This window comes from Centrocercus urophasianus, unplaced genomic scaffold (genome assembly GCF_019232065.1).
Source record: "Centrocercus urophasianus isolate 14NV4802_14NV808 unplaced genomic scaffold, USGS_Curo_1.0 seq_13, whole genome shotgun sequence".
Lineage (NCBI taxonomy): Eukaryota > Metazoa > Chordata > Aves > Galliformes > Phasianidae > Centrocercus > Centrocercus urophasianus.
In genome coordinates this window covers 15,751,510-15,769,257 of record NW_024884475.1, presented here as the reverse complement: position 1 = coordinate 15,769,257, position 17,748 = coordinate 15,751,510, and the positions used below count along the sequence as shown (strand labels likewise).

Sequence of the window (17,748 nt, the reverse complement as noted above, 5' to 3'; positions counted from 1 at the left end):
CCCCCCCCCCCCCCCCCCCCCCCCCCCCCCCCCCCCCCCCCATAACTATAAGCTTGAAAATGCTTTTGCCTTCGTTCTGAATATAGATTTCCAAAGAATCTAACTCTATTGGAAGAATGACCTGGCCTTATTCAATTGCTTAATCTCTTGAGTTCTGTAGTGTTACGACTTCTGTCATCTTTTTAAAAGAAAAATCTGTGTTTTAACCATCAAAAGCCTTGTGCTGATTACAGTGCATAACACTGCTGATATCCTTCCAACCCAAGGGGAATGCCAGGAGTTTTTGCAGTTGGTTTAAGATAACAAAAGAGAATCATTAAAATTTGATCACCACTTAAATAAAGCACTGCTGGAAAAGGAAAAGCTATTGCTCTGGGCAAACCAAATTTTTTAGTTTAAATGCCAGATGGTAATAACCATGCATGAGATTATCTGGTAAAGGGACCAGGCAAAGAGGAGTTGTAAAAGAGAGTGGATTTATGGAAGTAAATGAAGACTGGACAAGAAGAGGAAATGATTTTGAAGGTCCGTTTCTAGAAGAGAAACTAGGATAGCTGGTGCAAGAAGCTTCATGAGAAAAGTCTCATTTACTGTGAAAGAACTAAGAAATTATGTAGAAACTGTTTTTCCCTAATTCAGACAGACAACTGAAGGAGTTAAAGTGTCATGAAATAAAACAAAAATTGGCTTTACTTCTTGTAGTCTGTGTATTCTCATGCTCTGTCAGAACTGCACATTCAGAGAGGACACAAAATTGTAGCTGGGAAATGAAGTTCTGCTGCTGAGTGAGTCCAGAAATTAGCACTGCCTCAAACTGATGAAAGAAGTTAGAGGATGCCTTTTCAGTGAAAGGCACTGAAGGGAAAGCAGATTCTCGTGGTAATAGGAAGTGCTTAGCACAGAATCTTACTATAGACGAAAGAAGGAGCACATACTTTTATCTGTCTGCTGTATACATCTACAGAGCCAAGACCTTATTTAAAATAAATGATATAATTAGAAAATACACACACACAAAAAAAGAAAAATAAAGTTATTATTCTAATTATAATCATATTAACTATTCTTCCTGATCTGCAATCTTGTAGTGTGTGACCTTCAGGAGTGATTTCACTTTATCATTCTTCCTCCTTCCCCAGATAGTATCGTAATCCTCCCTCAGTCTGTAGATTGTTTTGAAATAATGCTTTGTGTTATTGGTTGGTGCTCTTTTAACTATCATAAATTACTTTCGATTTTGTATAAAACACCCTCGTGATGCTCCCTACCCCCAAAGCAAATTATTTCGATATAGGGTTTCCTTACTATTTAACATAAATGTTTTCAAATGCTTTTACCCTTGAGAAAATCAAATGCTTAAAACATTTGCTATCAGTTTACTTTGTTTTCTGCTTTTCTCCTCTTTCATCAGATAGAAAGCAATGAGTTAAGCTAGTAATATGTGACCAACCTTAATTCTCTGAATAATCAATAATGGGGAGTCTGGCTAATGATATTATGAAATGGTGTAGGATGAAACGTGATTCCTCATTGAAGGCATATTTAATTTAACCAGACTCTTTAATCAAAAGGCAAGAACTAAAACTACAAAATACCATCCAGTTTTTATTGACCAAAACTGGTAAGGACATCTTTGCAGTTAAGATGCTTATACCTGACAAGTTACCTGTGTATTAGGGGAAAAAAAATTCTCTGAAATTTCCAATGTAGTTCCTTGGATATGAGATAACTCTAATGGAATTTTTAACTGAAAAGCTTATCTCTTCCATTTTTAATACAGTTTCTGAAGTAGAGGTAGCTGTCCTATTCTGATGGGGGAAAGTTTGAAGTCATAATTTCTGTAACATAAAATGTGATTTCCACTTGGTAACTAACATTCTATATCCAGGCACACAGAGCAGCTCCAGTAAACTAAGGAACTTCTGCAGGGCTTAAATAAAATGAATACTCATTCGTACCTACACTGTAAAAGACTTTAAATGTTCACCATCACTTTTCTAGTATTTGAGAGCTGTTTTCTTCTACTAACATTTCCTCACGGTGAGATAAACAAGCAGTGGTATTCTGTTTCGTTCATTGCCAATACTCGAGACTGTATATGTATGTGATAGAAAAACTATTCTTCATGCTGATCTATGGAGATGAGAGAAGTGCTTTGTTGCCATTATCAGCTTTGCAGTTAACTTCCTGTTCCAGGCTTCTGAGTCATAAATTTATTTATGGCCAACTAAAGAATTTTTCTCTTCCTTGCCTGGCCCATATATAGACTGTTATAGTTACTACTGACTTGTAACCTCATAATAGTTGTGTTGATAATAAAAACAGCTTCGTTTCCTTAGGCTTAGGAGTTGAATTTATGCTGAGGCCTTTATTTGATTAGATCTCTTAGTCTCTTAGCAATAATACAGTCTACAGTGATCTCATGCTAAACCTCTATGGCTTCCTGAGAATGAAGCACATGGGCCCAAGCACCTGCTGTGTCATGGGGTGTTCCCAGCTAGGAATTAAAAATTTGGCCTTTTGTTAATGCCTGTGGGTAACACATGAAATAAAATATCCTGGTTGCTTTGTTACCCTGCTTTTTCTTCCTTTCTTGCTTTCTTCCATCTTTAAGATTAACTTTGATTCTTTCTATCTCTGCTCCTTGGGTACTGATTTAAAGAAGCATTGCAGAAACAGATGAGGGGAGCTGGTCTGAAGCTGTAGGTAGTTGTAGCCATCCTTCCTGGAGAGATGGCAGCATATGTGACCACAAAAGAATGTGCGGTAGGAGTCAGGAAGAGAATGAGATACTGCAGGATGTTGTAGATTTTGATGCCCTCATATATCTTGTATAGTGTGGCTATAAGGTGGACTCTGCTGCCCCTGTAAAAGAAGCCTCTAAATTAAATGGATGCAATCTTCTCTGCTTTATATACTTGATCTCTTATGTGGTACGTTATCCAAAGAGCTTTTACTGAAGGGTACTGCAGGAATGCAGACTGCTCTCAGTACTTGCAGGACCTGCTTGGAAGGGAAAGCAGACACCACAGGCCTTGCAGCATGGTAGTTTAACTTTACTTAACAGAAACAATTTTAAAGTGCAAGGCAGCTATTTTAGCATTACTCCCACCAAGGAGGTTGCAGACTGTAATCTCTGAGAAGCTATTTGGAGTGTTGCCTTTGCCTTTTCTTTCTTCGCTTTGAGGTGTAGCTGCAATGTTATTCATCCAAGTGCACCATGATCCTTGCAAAATTAAGGATGTGAAGACTTGAGCAGTTAGACTTCTAAATATTAATTTTCAGTTTAATTGGAGAATCAAACCAAATCTGCAAATTTACAACATCCATGATTGTTTTGGGCTAGCAAAAGTAATGGGGGAGGGGGAGGGGTCATGGTGGTAGTAATTCTTGCAAAGCTAGGAAAGCCCTTACCCAAGAAGATGAAATGTAAATTTGGACACCTTCAGAAAATCCTAGAGGCAAAAAGTTTCTCATAGATGACTTGGGTAATTTATTCAAACTTCCAACCATATGTATATTTTATATACATGTATATATGTGTGCATGTGAATTTGAGCAGTGAACTCATGAATATTTTTACTGACTGGCCCAATATGTACATATACATTTATTATGATGACAGAATTCTCATAGTTTAATCAGTGCAATGACTCTTCAGTCTTCCTAGGAACACTGCATACCTAGTATGCATAAATAAAAGATGTTCCTGATGGACTTATTTTTTTAACAGATTGATGTGAGTCAAAAAGCAAAATTTTCAATTTTGTTTTGGATATAGATGTTTTACGTGTGAACATACAAGTATTTAAATAACTGTGGAACCTATAAAGGATACAATTCCTATGACAGTGAAGTTAATCTGTTATGATTTTGCAGTTATCTTCCACTAAATAGAGATGAATAAAACTAGCGTATTTAAAAGGAATTGTAATAACTCTAGATTATTTTTTTTTTTTTTCCATATGGGTTGAAACTGGGAATTAAGCAGTTCTTTGCAGGCAAAATTCAAATTATATTGAACATTAAAGACAATACTTTAGGTTCTGCTGTAAGAATTTTGTAGTGCATGAGCAGAACTCAATGTGTAACCCAAAAACGACATAATGCCGTTTTGTGTTTCAGCAGGTTAAGCCCCAATCTTGTTTATTCTTCAGTAGAAATTTCTGGCTGGCTAGGGAAGGTCAGGCTGAGAAGCTGCTCCTGCTTGACACTGCAACATGCCAGAGTGATGAATATTTCATCAGGCAAGAGAGGACTGTGTGGGAGGTCGAAGCAGCTGTAGCTCCTGGTTGATTGTCTGAAGCATCATCTTAAGAATGTCCTGTGTAAAGGAGCTCTTGGGTAAGATTCAAGGACGAAGAGTAGTGTGAAAAGAAACAGGCATTCTGAACGGGTAGCTGCTTACAAGAAAGTCAGTAATAAAAGAGGCAAATGACTAATGTGTTAAGAGAGGTTTTTGTTACACTGGTCAAAGGTTTTATGCGGGCTAAGCCACCGGGTTTTATTGAGCTCCATAATCATAATAGAAAATTAAGTTTGAAACTATAAAATCAAGAAATACAACACTGGTGGAAGTAATTTCTTGTTTACAGGTATCAGCTGCTAGTGTGGAGCATGTGGATGATTTGTTGATATTATACAAACTGTGTGGAATAGCAGTCATTCCTCCGTAGTACTGTTTTAAGCACGGTAATAAAGCTGTTTGAGGATGTTATTCTTAGCAAACTTTGAGGAGAAGCTAAAAGCTATAGACAAATGCAGGTAGATTGTGCATTAATTTTCAGTGGCGTAGGCCGGAGTAAAGGTCTTTCTTTTATGTTGCATATTAAGAAACATTACATGCAAGTTAAGTAATTAAAGGATACAAAAAAATTTGTTCCCTATGAAGAGTGAAAACGAAGTAGTAAAAAAATAAATTTGCTGTCTTAACTAGGAATGCTGGCAAGTCCCATTGCCATATGTCCTGGGGTCTGAGGTAGATACTATCCCCACACAGAGTGAGGTCTAGTCCACATTCCATGTGGACATCAATTTGAGTATGAAGTAGATGAAGCAGAAGGATTCTTATCTGTTGTTACTATAATGTTCAGGATAGTCAGCAGCCATTTGAAACAAAGTGAATTTAGCTTTATCACCTACCATGTTGGTATTGAGCAGAGGGAGAAAGGAATATTTACCTGTATCTCTCTTTTCCCATCTCACATTCTACCATGTAGCAATCTCTGGTTTTCATTACTAAGACTGAAGACTAAATTTGGGCAAATAAGGAGCAGGAGAATTTTTTCTTACTACTTTGTCTAAAGAGGTGGCTGACACATTCATACAAATGGTAAATACTGTGGAATTCTGAAGTTTCTGGTGATTTTTCTGATGATGCTGCAACTATTCTAGATGTTAGCCAACTTTAGACATGCTGGTATAAGATACTGTTGAGTCCATCTTGGTATAAGATACTGTCAGATACTGATACTGGTAAGATACTTGACTTTGAGTCAAGAAGTAAAAGCAGAGAAGAGCAATTAAACACATCAGGGACTGTGATTTAGGAGGACTCTTGCATTTATGATAGGCGAGAAGCAACAGAAAGGAGATCTGATGATGGTCATCTATGTGGCAGCTGTTTGCTGTGCTGCTTGAAAACATCTCACCGTTACCTTGAGCTCATCCATCTGTTTGTTCCTGCCCATCTGTTACTTCTTGCCATGTAACTGTAAATATTACCTCTGTTCTTTGAAATAAGAGGTCTGATAGAAACGTTCACTTACGGAATTCAGCCTTTACCTTACTAACATAAATTCTAGCAAGGTTTTTGTCAACAGTATGAAAACCCCATGCAGGTTTTCAGTGTTCCTGGTTGACCTTCTCTGAGGTTTAGGCATCTTAAATGATTTGTTGTCATTTTTACAAGTTTTAGACTCCATCTTTTTAGGAAATAGCACAGGCCGGCCAGTTCAGGAGGGAATTCAATACTTTGAAGATGGATGAGTGTTGAAATATATGCAAATGGAATGTACAATGCAAGCAGTCTCTGAGAAGCTGGTCAGTTTGTGTATTCTGTATGTATTGCTTCAACACATGCTGAAGGTTGAATCTATAAGTTGGACAGAACTGATCTTCATAGAAGCAAAATTCTACTGCTGTTTTTCTTGTGGTGATTCTTCTAGCTTTGTTTAGAAATCTTCATAGAAGTATTTGATTTTGATTAAGAATCATGCAATACCAGACACTACACTTCATACAGGGTTCAGGGGTACTTTTCTATTTTGCATTTAAAATGGACTGCTGCTATAGTTTCGTCTCCTTTAAAACAAATAAATAAAAACATTTCCTCCCTGGTGATTTCATTGTGCCATGTGGCATCTGGGATGCCAGTCAATTAGCCTAGGTTAATTAATTTGAAAATCCAAGAGTTTACAATGAACACTTTGTCCTTCCATTTTGCTTTTCCTAAAATCTGGATGGGTGAAAAATGCTTTGTATATTTTATTCATTCTCTGTTGTATTTAAGTAATAGCTTTTAAATCCTATTTTCTAAATACTTGATTCCAAAACTAGAAGTTCTAGGGATTGATCCAGATCCTTCTGATGTTATTAGGACTCTTCTTTTTTTATACATATATATTTTAGATTTTGCTTCAGACCTATAGATTGTGAACCATTAGGGGAAATTGTGCCTATGAAAATAAAAGTACTTATTCCAGTGCAAAAAGACTATTTCTGAAGACTGTAATGAGTCCTATAAAATTTTTCAAAAGGAAAAGCTGATATTTTCCAACTTTTCCTCTTTACTGCACTGGAAGGTGTTCACTGACAAAACAGCAGTCACTTTATTACACTTTTCCATTGTGACTTTCCTGACTACTCTTCCCTCATCAGCTTTTTGACTTGGATAAGCAGCTTCAGTCCAAAGATCAGTTGGCCATTTGTGCTGAGCAGAGAAATAGGGGAGCTAGATGTGGATCCTGCTTTATCAGAATACTGCGCTGTTAGTTAAAATCCTCTTAATGAAACTGGTCAGAAACCTTTCATGAACCCTTTCTTAGGCGGTAATTACTGTTACTGCTCAACTGAAATATGAAAGGTTTAGCAAAATGAGTCAGAAGTGATGCAGCTTTGTTTTAGGGGAGGGGGAAAAGCAAAGAACAAAACCCATGGACTTGCTGACAGTGTGTATTTAAAGTATTTAGAAAACTGATATTTCAGTTCTTCATTTTGAAGCGAGACTGCAATTGAAATTTATATACAGCAATTAAAGATGTCAAAGGATTAAGCAGGTCAAGAACTCTGGCTGAGCACCATTTACACTGCTTCTAGTCCTCAGCTAAAGTAGAGATGTTCTTTCTTCTGTTTTCAGTATTTATCTTCACTTCTACTAGTTACTTGGGATGGAAGGTGCTCTGTTAAACTCTTTATATCAAAGTTTTTCTTCCTCTTTTTTTTTTTTTTTTCTTTTTTTTTTTTTTTTTTTTTTCCTTCTAATGCCTTTTAAAGTTGATGCAATGCTATAAGTTGCCCTGTTCTTTCTCAGGTTGTCATGCATTGGGTCAGTGTGAGGACTTAGAGCTCTGTTTCATTCTGGCTCTGTCAGTGGTGCAGCCTCACTGCAAGTAGAAGAAAGCAGGCTTATTATAGATAGCATACACAGAAATTATGTCATCTAGCTGCAAGTTTGTCAGTGCTTTGATGTGCTCACTTTATAATGCATTTATCCTTGCTCAGTGTGTAATAAAAAAAATAAATAGCATGGAGAATTGCACTTGTGTGTGTTACACTATTATTTTTTAAAGGCATTCACCGAAGTGTTTACGTGGTCAGTGCTGTCTTTAAAATTAGATCAGACAGTGATTTTCTTCTGTTCAGCTTCTCCCTAATGGGTTCTTTGTCTTCTTTTAACTGTATTAGGCATTGCCTATTGCATCACCAGCTAATGTGGTAGCCGGAGTTGCTCTGTGTTCGTGTGGTAGTCCGAGGGAAATGTGCTTTTCAGATTCTCTGACCATGGATAAAGCCTTCAGCAGAGCATGTTTATTAATAGGAAGCACTTCTCTCACGCAAGGCAGAAAACAATGGGTTTATAAGGGACTACAGAAGAACGCGTGTGGCTTCCCATAGGCATTCCCGCAGCCAGCGGGCTGGGAGCGGGGGACCCGCACGGGGTTCTGCTCCTCCACACGGGGCACCCCGCACCTGGCGGCGGGCATCAGGTTAACGCCGCTCGAACCCCCTCAGCTCGCCGCCTGCTTCCGTGCCCGCAGGTGGAGGCGAGGCGGTCCTCCGCTCTGACCTTGAGCAGCGCGATAGCTGTAGCGCTGGGATGTTTCCTCATCAATCCGCGGTGTGACATTGGATTATTTTAGCTTTTTCCCGCCGCTCCCTCCCCACCTGCCTGCCGATTCCCCGAGGACGCGGCCACTTCGTGCGTGTGTGCGCGGTGCCCGGGTAGGGAGGCGGCCCCGCCCCAGCCGCCCCGGGGCTGCGGCTCCACCGAGCTGCCGCGGACGGCGGCGGGGGCGGCCCCGCGGGGCAGCGCAGAGCACCCGGAGCCCTGCGGGGCTCGGCCCGGCCCGGCCGCTGCGCGAGGCGCTCCGGCGGCGGCGGCGGGGGCTGCGAGGCGGCGAGCGGGGAGGCTGCCAAGTGCCTCAGAAGTTTGCTGGCGCAAACCGGTCCCTCTATCGGCAAAAGTCTCCTGGCTCTCCTCAGAGGATACGTTGTTGCCTAAGATGAGTGGCTGTAGGAAGCGGTGTAAGCGTGAAATCATGAGGTTTGCCCAGTACCTCCTCAGGCTAATCACAGGTTCTCTTCACACAGGTAACGACCGTTTTTCTTTGTAGATGTGCAGCATGAGAATCGCCTCAGTTTAAAATAGCGACGGTACTGCTTTGTTGTAATTCTCTTCGTCTCGTAATTAATAATAAAAACTGAATTGTGGCTGAGGACAACAAAAACAGGTATCACGCGATGTTACGAACAGTGCAGCGTTTAGACGCGCAGCGCACCGAGACGCTGCACCCGGAGCAGCGCTGGTGCCGGTGCTTCACCCGCTCACGTGCGCGCAGCGGGGCGGCTGCGTCCGCAGCTGGGCTGAGCTGAGCTGAGCTGAGCTGAGCTGGGCGCCGCGCGGGCTGCTCGTCCTCGCTGCCCGGCGCTGGTTGACCGTCACTCGCTGCGTTGTCTTTCTCAGACACATGTTCTTGCTTGCCGTAACAACTGCAGTACGGCGCTATCGAGTGTCGTTGTAAAGTTTAAATAATTCTCGTGCGTGCTTTTTGCCCTTAAAGAATTTTGGGGCTTAGGTGTGAGTTTAAATTGTTATTAGTTTTTCTTTGTAACTGGATACGTTGTTCTGGATGAGGTTTGTAAGCTAAGTTGAGCAAGAAGTATGGTTTTCTTTCTAGCACTTTAGAAAATACACTTTTCTTGCAAATGACCATTTAATACGGCTTTTCCTACTGACTGTAAAATGTGACAGCTTATATCATGTCATTCTGCATTGGTAGAACACTGCTCTGCTTCTTTCTAGACTTCAAATGTCCTTTTCTTTGGAAAACTCATCAAGCAGAACTTCAGATCCAGCCTTAGTAGATAATAACTAATGATGCTAACGTGATTAGTGAGAGCTAAATGCTATTCACTTCACTGAAAACATCTTGAAAGTTTCTGCTGTTGCTAATGGTGTTTTTCTTATATCGTATCAATCACTAATGGAATGACTTGAAAGCAAAGTTGATTCTTCACCACTGATTCATTGATAAATGGCAATTATCAGTATTTTGGGCTACAGTGCAATAGAAATCATTGGCAACCAGTACTAGGGTACTTGTAACTGTTGTGAAGCTAGTATAATCTAGTTTAGCTTTTCAGTAATTCAGTAACACTGAATGTTAGATAATGTGGAATTTCTCTGACTTCTGCGCTGTTCTGAGTCTCTTGTGGTTCCTCTCTTGTGCACTGTATCAATTCAGATTTCTTTGAAGCAGTGGCTTCTTGCTCCTGTGAGTTGCTATGGAAATTAAGTAACATACGATGCAAGAAGAAATCTGTATTAGAAATAAAGGCCAAAACTCCTGTTTGTCAAAGTCACTCAAATGTTTCTTTTCCTGTCTACCAAATGATAGATGCTGTTTTTCAGAGCGATGTTTGTTTTGTGAGCTTTCTGAAGTTACATTTCAAAGCCGTCTTAAGAATTGCTGTGGATACTGGTTATGTTACTACTAAAATGTTGTTTCATTTATAATTAAGCAGCATTTTCAGTGGTAAATACTGGAAGGCTAGTGAAGTGGTGTGAAATACACTACCCTAAAGGAAATAAGCAAACGTTTGTCAGCACTTGTGTATACTTTTTGTCTCTATCACAGAGTTCTTGGGAACTGAGAAAGTATAAAAGTTTCCATCCCAGTTTTGTTACAGATAACAGTTGTATCTTACTGCTCTTATTAGGATAATAGGCCTAGAGTGTTCAGATGTACCACATAAGTCCAATATGGTGTGATAGTAGCCAAATTGTGGAAGTATAGAGCTCCCCCCGTTCAGTTCTTGCATTGCCATTTACTCGTCAACCCAAATGGTTGTAATAGCAGTTAACCTACCCCCTGCAAAATCTACTGTATAATTCATTGTGTTGATAATGAGATGTTAATAAAGACGGATGAGGAAGTTTAGTTGAAAGTGTTAGAAAACTTACTTGTGTGTTGAAGATAGTGCTGTCTGAGTGTTCATTCCAAAATACAGGATTGCTTTCAGAAACTGAAGTGTGTGCTTACTGAGGCTTTCACATGCAGGCAGTCTGCTCTGCTTATGTGACTCAAGTTGCCACCTCATTACCTCATTTTTGAATTGTAGATATTTAGTAAGAAGTACAGCAGGGAATCCAATTTACCTTTCTTGTTGGTAAGGTCTGTCCCCTGTTTTCTCTTTCGGGTATTCATTCAACTTTATTCTCAATATTAAGTTGAATCTACACATTGTTCGAAATTCATGCTCTAAATCTGATCCATGCTTTTTTTTTTTTTTTTTTTTCCTGTACAGGTTGGCATGATGATTATAATCTCAACAATATTAATCAATATAAGAGCTGTTGTAATTCTTTTGTTTTTAATAAGGGTAGAGAAGGCTAGTGCAGAGGTTTGGTTTATTGCCAAGATAAGCAGTCACTATTGATGATTGGCTTTACTGTTCACATTTTGTAACCATTTATGATATTAAATAGACATTAAACATTAAATTGTAATCCCTTCTCAAGTAAGTCCAGATCCTCTTTCTTTTTTTTTTTTGTTTTAAATAAAAATAAAAAATCATTACTGTGGTTGAAAGAAAAATGTAATGAGAAGTCTTTTAAACAAAGTTTTTCATTTTCTGTAATTTCTGCAATATGTTAAACTGATGTGACTTTACAGCTTAAAGCAGACTTACTCATGTACTTGAAGATAGCATGGCATTTCTCAGATGTTATACCAAGCTCTGCTCTTGGTATGTAGGCCTGCTGCCTTTGGAGGTGTGTTGGAAGTGCTTATTCTTTGAAATGTTGTCACATCAGTTGAGAATTTTTCAGTGTTCAGATGCAACTGGAGTTTGCAACAGGAGTTTGTATGTTACAAATACTGAGATTTACCATTGAGAGAGAAAGAAATTACTTTCAATTACTTTGAAGTGGAAAAAGCAATTTCAGAACAATGACTACGAAGCTTTTCTTAACTGTTATGAAGTATGGAATATAGAGATGTTGAAGCAAAACTGTTATTCGCAAATTTTTAAAAGTATGCTCATATTAAACTTTCACCCATGTTCATATTAAATGCCTAGAGGCTAAAATTTCCAGGATGGATTCAAACTCCCTGTTGTTACGAGTCTACAAAGAAAGAGAAAAATTCTGACTTTTGGTATTGTGCTCCCTCTCCAACAGTCTGAGAAAATCTCATTTTTACAGGCTTATAAAGGTGAATCTATGGATTGCTTTTTATTCTATAATTTATGTAACCTATAGATATAGGTTATATATATTATAGAATATAATATATATAAGATTATAGAATATAATCTATATAACCTTTTTTAATCTATAAAACCTATAGATTGATGTTGGTTCTCTCCACTTCTTAATCATACAGCCATGGCATGTAAACATCATAGGGCCAGTATAGATAGTGACGAGGAGTTTGTCTTTGCTACTAATTAGGGAAATCATTGAGGGGAGAGTAGATCTGAAGTGGGTTTGAACTCCACTCCATTAAATCATTTAATAAAGACATCTGTATCATCATCACATCACTTTTTGACATTTATCTTCAACAAAGAACATGTAAGAATAGGTACCAGTCACAGAGATCATGAATGCTTTCATGGAATCATAGAATGGGCTGGGTTGAAAAGAACCACAATGATCATCTTGTTTCAACCCCCTGCTCTGTGCAGGGTCACCAACCACCAGACCAGGTTGCCCAGAGCCGCATCCAGCCTGGCCTTGAATGCCTCCAGGGATGGGGCATCCACAACCTCCTTGGGCAACCTGTTCCACTGTGTCACCACCCTCTGAGTGAAAAACTTGCTCCTAATATCTACCTAAACCTCCCCTGTCTCAGTGATCTCATGGTCACTGGGGTTATCTGCTTCAGAGCTATCCCTACCAGAACCGCAGTTTGATTTGTACCATCTTTGTGTTATGTGTGAGAAAAGGTCAAATTTGACCTTTTCTCCCACACAACTAGCAATAAGACTAGAGGGAATGGCCTTGAGTTGCACCAGGGGAGGTTTGGGTTGGATATTCGGAAAAAGTTCTTCTCCGAAAGAGTGATCAGGCACTGGGAAGGGCTGCCCAGGGAAGTGGTTGAATGACTGTTGCTGGAGGTGTTCAAGAAACACGAGGTGCTGTACAGAGGAACGTGGTTTAGTGGGAGATATGAGTGATATGTGGACGGTTGGACTAGATGATCTTGGAGGCCTTTTTCAACGTTGGTGAATTTATGATTCTGTGATATCCTCAAGTAAATTCTGGGGGAATACTGAGACTGAATGCTCCACTGGACAGGTTTCTTTAATGTTTCCTTCCTACCCCACTCTGCAACAACAAATTAATAAGGCAATCTTTAAATTTCATTCTAGATTCCAGCATGATGTCAATTTCATGATTTTAAAACATTGTTTCTGCTTAGCCTTCGGTTTTAGGTATATGTGCAGATGTGTTAATGGAATTATTCTCAAGAGTTGAGGTAATGCACTAGGATTTTAACTCTTAGAGTAAATTTTAGCAGAAGATGGGAAGATGGGATTTGAGTTCTGTGTCCTGAATATAAAACTTGCAGAATATATCAGGGTTGTCCCATAATCAACTTTTTATAAATTGAGCTGTAAGTTAAAAATGAATGCTTTAAAAATCTGAAGGTTAATGGAAGTACTTTATAGGTGTGTAATAGATCTGTTAGTGACAGTAGCTGGATTCTCCAGAACAACTTTCCCTTTACAGCTAGGAGGTTATGTAAAATGAGAATGAGGAGAACGTTTATCTCTTAGTTCTTCTATTTAATTTATTTAATTATGTTGTCTTTCCCTTTTTTTTTTTTTTTTTTTTTAAAGTACAAAACTTAAAAACTTCAATCTGTGAATGGGGTCATCTTAAATATGACAAATGAAATTATTTCAGCAACAGATTAAATTACTTTCCAATTCTCAGCAAAAATTACAGATGGAAAAAGTATTGTACTTTTTATGTAGAGGAGTTTCTCCTTTTAATAAAACTGATCCCTAAACAAATTCAGTTTACCTTTATGGAGTAGATTCTCTTTTGTAGCTTCATGAATGAGTTTAAAAGGATGTAGAAAATGGCTGTCAGATTGCTGCTAAGATGGTCTGTGCAGATGTTGATGTAGAATAACAGTGAGAGAAATATTCCTGCATTGTTAATGTTAATTCTGTTAATTTTAATAGTAGAGTTTTTCCTCCATGGGGTTTTGGTGGTTAATTTTTGTTTTTGGTAAAATAAAAACAAAAAAACACAGTTTAGCCAAAAGTGTGGAGTTAAATCATCAGTTAACTGTAACAGTTAATATGGCCAGTGGTAAGACACATTGCGCCTTGTTTCCTAACTGGGAGAAATATGAGTTAATAAAATAATATTTGTGCTGATGATTACTTTTTAGCTATTGCCAACTGTTTAAAACAAGTAAGTCACCAACAGCAATGTAAAACCATCCTAAACAGCAGAGCATGTACTCTTCACTTCTAATACATACTGCTCAAGTTCACAGGAACTTGAAGATTCTGGCAAACAAGTAGTGGAGGATAAAACTCAGAGGGCTTAGATGATTACAGTCCATGGGCATCTGCCTGACTCCAGCTGAAGCTGAGCTTCAACTTTGCTCTGCTCTGGGTTTCAGCCAGGTTTGTGCAGATACATGGCTGCAGCTTCACACCCCTATGCTGTGCTGTGGGCTGGTTGCAAGGTGCCAAGCATGATTAATGAGCTGAGAAAGCACTTTTAGGGCAGCAGGGTCTAGCAGAGAGTTTGGCTGAACTTGGAGGATTAGAAGACCTCTGTGCTTCTGAGCTTGAAAATGAGAAGGTGCTTTGTGTCTTGAGCAAGTAGAGCAATGGTTTTGCTGAGGTGCTTGGTGTGACAGCATGGCCCTTTATCATGTATCCCTCAAATCTATTTCCTTCAAAAACATTAGGAATTACGATTCTAAAGAAAGGATATGTATATATATATATATATATATATATATATATATTTAATGCTTCATGACTGACACACTTGACACATTTCTACTGAAAGTGATCTGGTGAACTGAAAAGAATTACCAAATGAAGCATGGGGTTTTTTGTTTGTTTGTTCGTTTGTTTTCCCTGTTTCTACCACCATCCTTGGATTGATGGCTTTGGCCTTTGAAAATTTCAGGTAAACTTTACAAGGCTGAGAACTGAAGTAAAAAAAACAACAAGCTAAGAAAACAGAAGAGAAAATGTGAAGCATTTAGTGAACGGATTTTGTAATGGAAGAAAGGTTCAATAAAAAGGAAAAAGTACAAATGGTAGTTATTAATATTCTGGTTCAGTTCAGATTTCATGCTTAATTGCATTGATCATGTAACTTTCGGAAAGACCCTCCCTGACTTTGCACTCACTGAGATTTATTAGCTTTGTGAACAGCAAAATAAATGAATGAGGAGCTACACTTGCTTGTTATGGCCACCTCTGCATTACAGGAATAATTTTCTGGAAGTGAAAATTTAGAAGGAATTATGGATAAAGTGCAGCTATTCATGAGAAAGCATAAAAGGGAATACAATTTCTAGTAGCCTTTACAAAAGCAATAGCTGTGAAAAATTGCTACTGTTACTGCATGTGAATGTACAGAGTAAAGAAGGGGAAATAAGTCATCATCTTTCCACAAGCACATTGGTCTTGAAAAAGAACTGAGCAATTGCATCTTGCTCAGCCGTGCTGTGGTATGTATGCTGAAATGCTTTGGTTGGAGAAAGGCTTACAAGTAGTGGTTGTCTATGGCCTAATAATCTACAGGGCAATACAATTAAGCAATTAAAAGAGTTTTTAAAAGGCAAGCTTTTCATTTCTTTATTAAAATCTCTGCCTTTTTGGTAAGCCATTTGCCTTCTGAGGCACCAGTAGTGGATTCTCACAAATCGGAAGAGCTAAGACCTGTTACTTTGATTATGGCCCTGTTTCCCATGCAAGAAGGACATTTTGTAGTGAGCCCCTCACGACATGAAGGACACTGAGGTGCTGGAACTTGTCCAAAGAAGGACAGGAAGCTGGTGAAAGGTCTGGAGTACAAGTCTTAATAGGAACAGCTGAGGGAACTGGGGTTGTTTAGTTTAGAGAAAGAGGAGTCTCAAGGGAGGCCTAATCGTTCTCTACAGCTCCCTAAAAGAAGGTGGTGGTGAGATAGGGCTGGCCTCTTCTCTCAGGTAACAGTGACAGTATGAGAGGTAGTGGCTTCAGGTTGTGCCAGATTCAGATTGGGTGTTAGGAAAAATTTCTTCCAGAAAGAGTGGTGAGGTTTTGGAACAGGCTGCCCAGAGAGGTGGTGGAGTCACCATTGCTGGAGGTGTTTCAGAAAACGGTAGGTGTGGCATTGAGTGACATGGTCTGGAGTGGTCACAGGCATGGGTTGATGATTGTAGCAGACGATCCTGGTGGTCTTTCTGACCTTAATGACTCTATGATTCTACGAACTTTGCACTTCCCAGCCCTTTCTCTGGATGTCTGTGCACTATCTCTAAGGCATTCCTGGAATTAGCTAAGAGGTGCTTTTATTGGTCTTCTTAAATCTGCACCTCCTAAGCACAGAAGATGGCAAAAAAACAGATGTTTAGAAATTAGAATGAAGCAGTGTTGCATTTGTTGTCAACTTGCATCTGGATGTTAGTGCTGTTGCTATTGCATTAGATGTGTTTAAGGGTGCTTGTAGATGTTTGGTTAATTTTTTGTTTTTTATTTCTGATTTTTAAGTTCAGATACTGGATTTGCTATGGTGGATCAAGGTAATTCAACACACGTACAATCAGAGTAGATGAACATCTCTGTCTTTCAGCCCGCTATACGGTGCTCAGGAAGAGCTGTGCACTATTCTTGGACCTCTTTGTTTCTCAAACCTTGCAATGAAGATGCATGCAACAAGACAGTGACAAAGGACTTCTTGTTGGCCAGAGCAGCCTGCTTTTTTTGCGAAAACAGCAGGAGTTGTGGGTGTTCTTTTTCAGATCTTTCCAAAATCCTTTCCAAGCTGACCTGTGCTGAGCATTTTCTGCCCTTTTCCAGGCAGGAGACATACTATTCTCATCCCAGTTCCCCAATCACATGATTTCAGGAGGTGATTTTTAGTGCTGCGACTGCAAAGCTGTCTCTGCTTGAGGGTGAACTTGATTAAGTGGATGAAAGAGGCTTATCACACCAGGGTCTTAATTGAGCTCTCGTCTTGCTCTTGCAGCAGAGTGGTCACTGGGCTGTTCCCCATGGGGACATGTTGTGCTGAGTTTGGAGCCCAGCGTGGCACATTAGAGGGCTTCTGCTGAAGAAGGGCTCTAGTCCTCAGAAGTAGGCTACTGAGTGAATAACACCAGGAGAACCCTCTTCTCTCCATTTATTTAAGGATTCTTGCTAAAAAGCAGCAATGGGCAAAAAAGACACTGCAGTCTTTTCTGTGGATTTTTTTTCCCTAGCACTTAAAACGGTTTTGAATAGGAAAAATATTTTTTACTCAGTCCTATTTAAGAAGAATATATCTTAAGTCTATGTTATATAAGCCCCCTAAAAATTAGTTCTGTATATCTTTTCACTTCTGTTGTTCACTGATGTAAGTGATTATCTTCTAAGGAAAAATTTTCTAATAGCGATGAATCAGTGTACATCCACTGTAATAAAGTTTTGTTTCTCTCTTGTAACTCTGAAAGAAAATTTTATTATTTCTTTTAATAAATAGTACAGGGTAGACTCTTGAGCAGGTAATTTACAGCTCTGTTTGTTATGCGTAAATCCATAAAAAAAAGCCAGTGCTGCTTAGTTCCTGCAGAGTGTAATGAAGGAAACAGTAAGGAAACTTTGCTGTGAGTTCTTAGCATCATTTCTCTAGTGACGTTTAACCTTTTCTTTGTCAATTCTAATGTAGGTACAGAATTTCTACCATCTTCATTTCTCTGAGTTCATAGGGTGACGTTCTGAAACGTATTGCTGAACTATAAGAGGACTTTGCTCTCTGTTAAAATCCAGCATTGGCTGGGTTCATTGATCCATTTA

General features: G+C 39.1%; 1 protein-coding gene across 2 annotated transcripts in view; it reads left to right on the top strand.

The window, feature by feature from the left end:
• Nucleotides 1-8,636: 8,636 nt before the first annotated feature.
• KCNIP4 (potassium voltage-gated channel interacting protein 4) overlaps nt 8,637-17,748 on the top strand; it is a 281,459-nt gene continuing 272,347 nt past the window's right edge. Inside the window, exon 1 of one of the 2 annotated variants that reach the window (XM_042812623.1) lies at nt 8,637-8,811. In XM_042812623.1, the coding sequence (XP_042668557.1) occupies nt 8,724-8,811 (88 nt within the window). In that variant the 5' untranslated portion in view covers nt 8,637-8,723. The remainder of the gene's footprint in view (nt 8,812-17,748) is intronic. The other variant, XM_042812624.1, reaches the window with a different exon arrangement.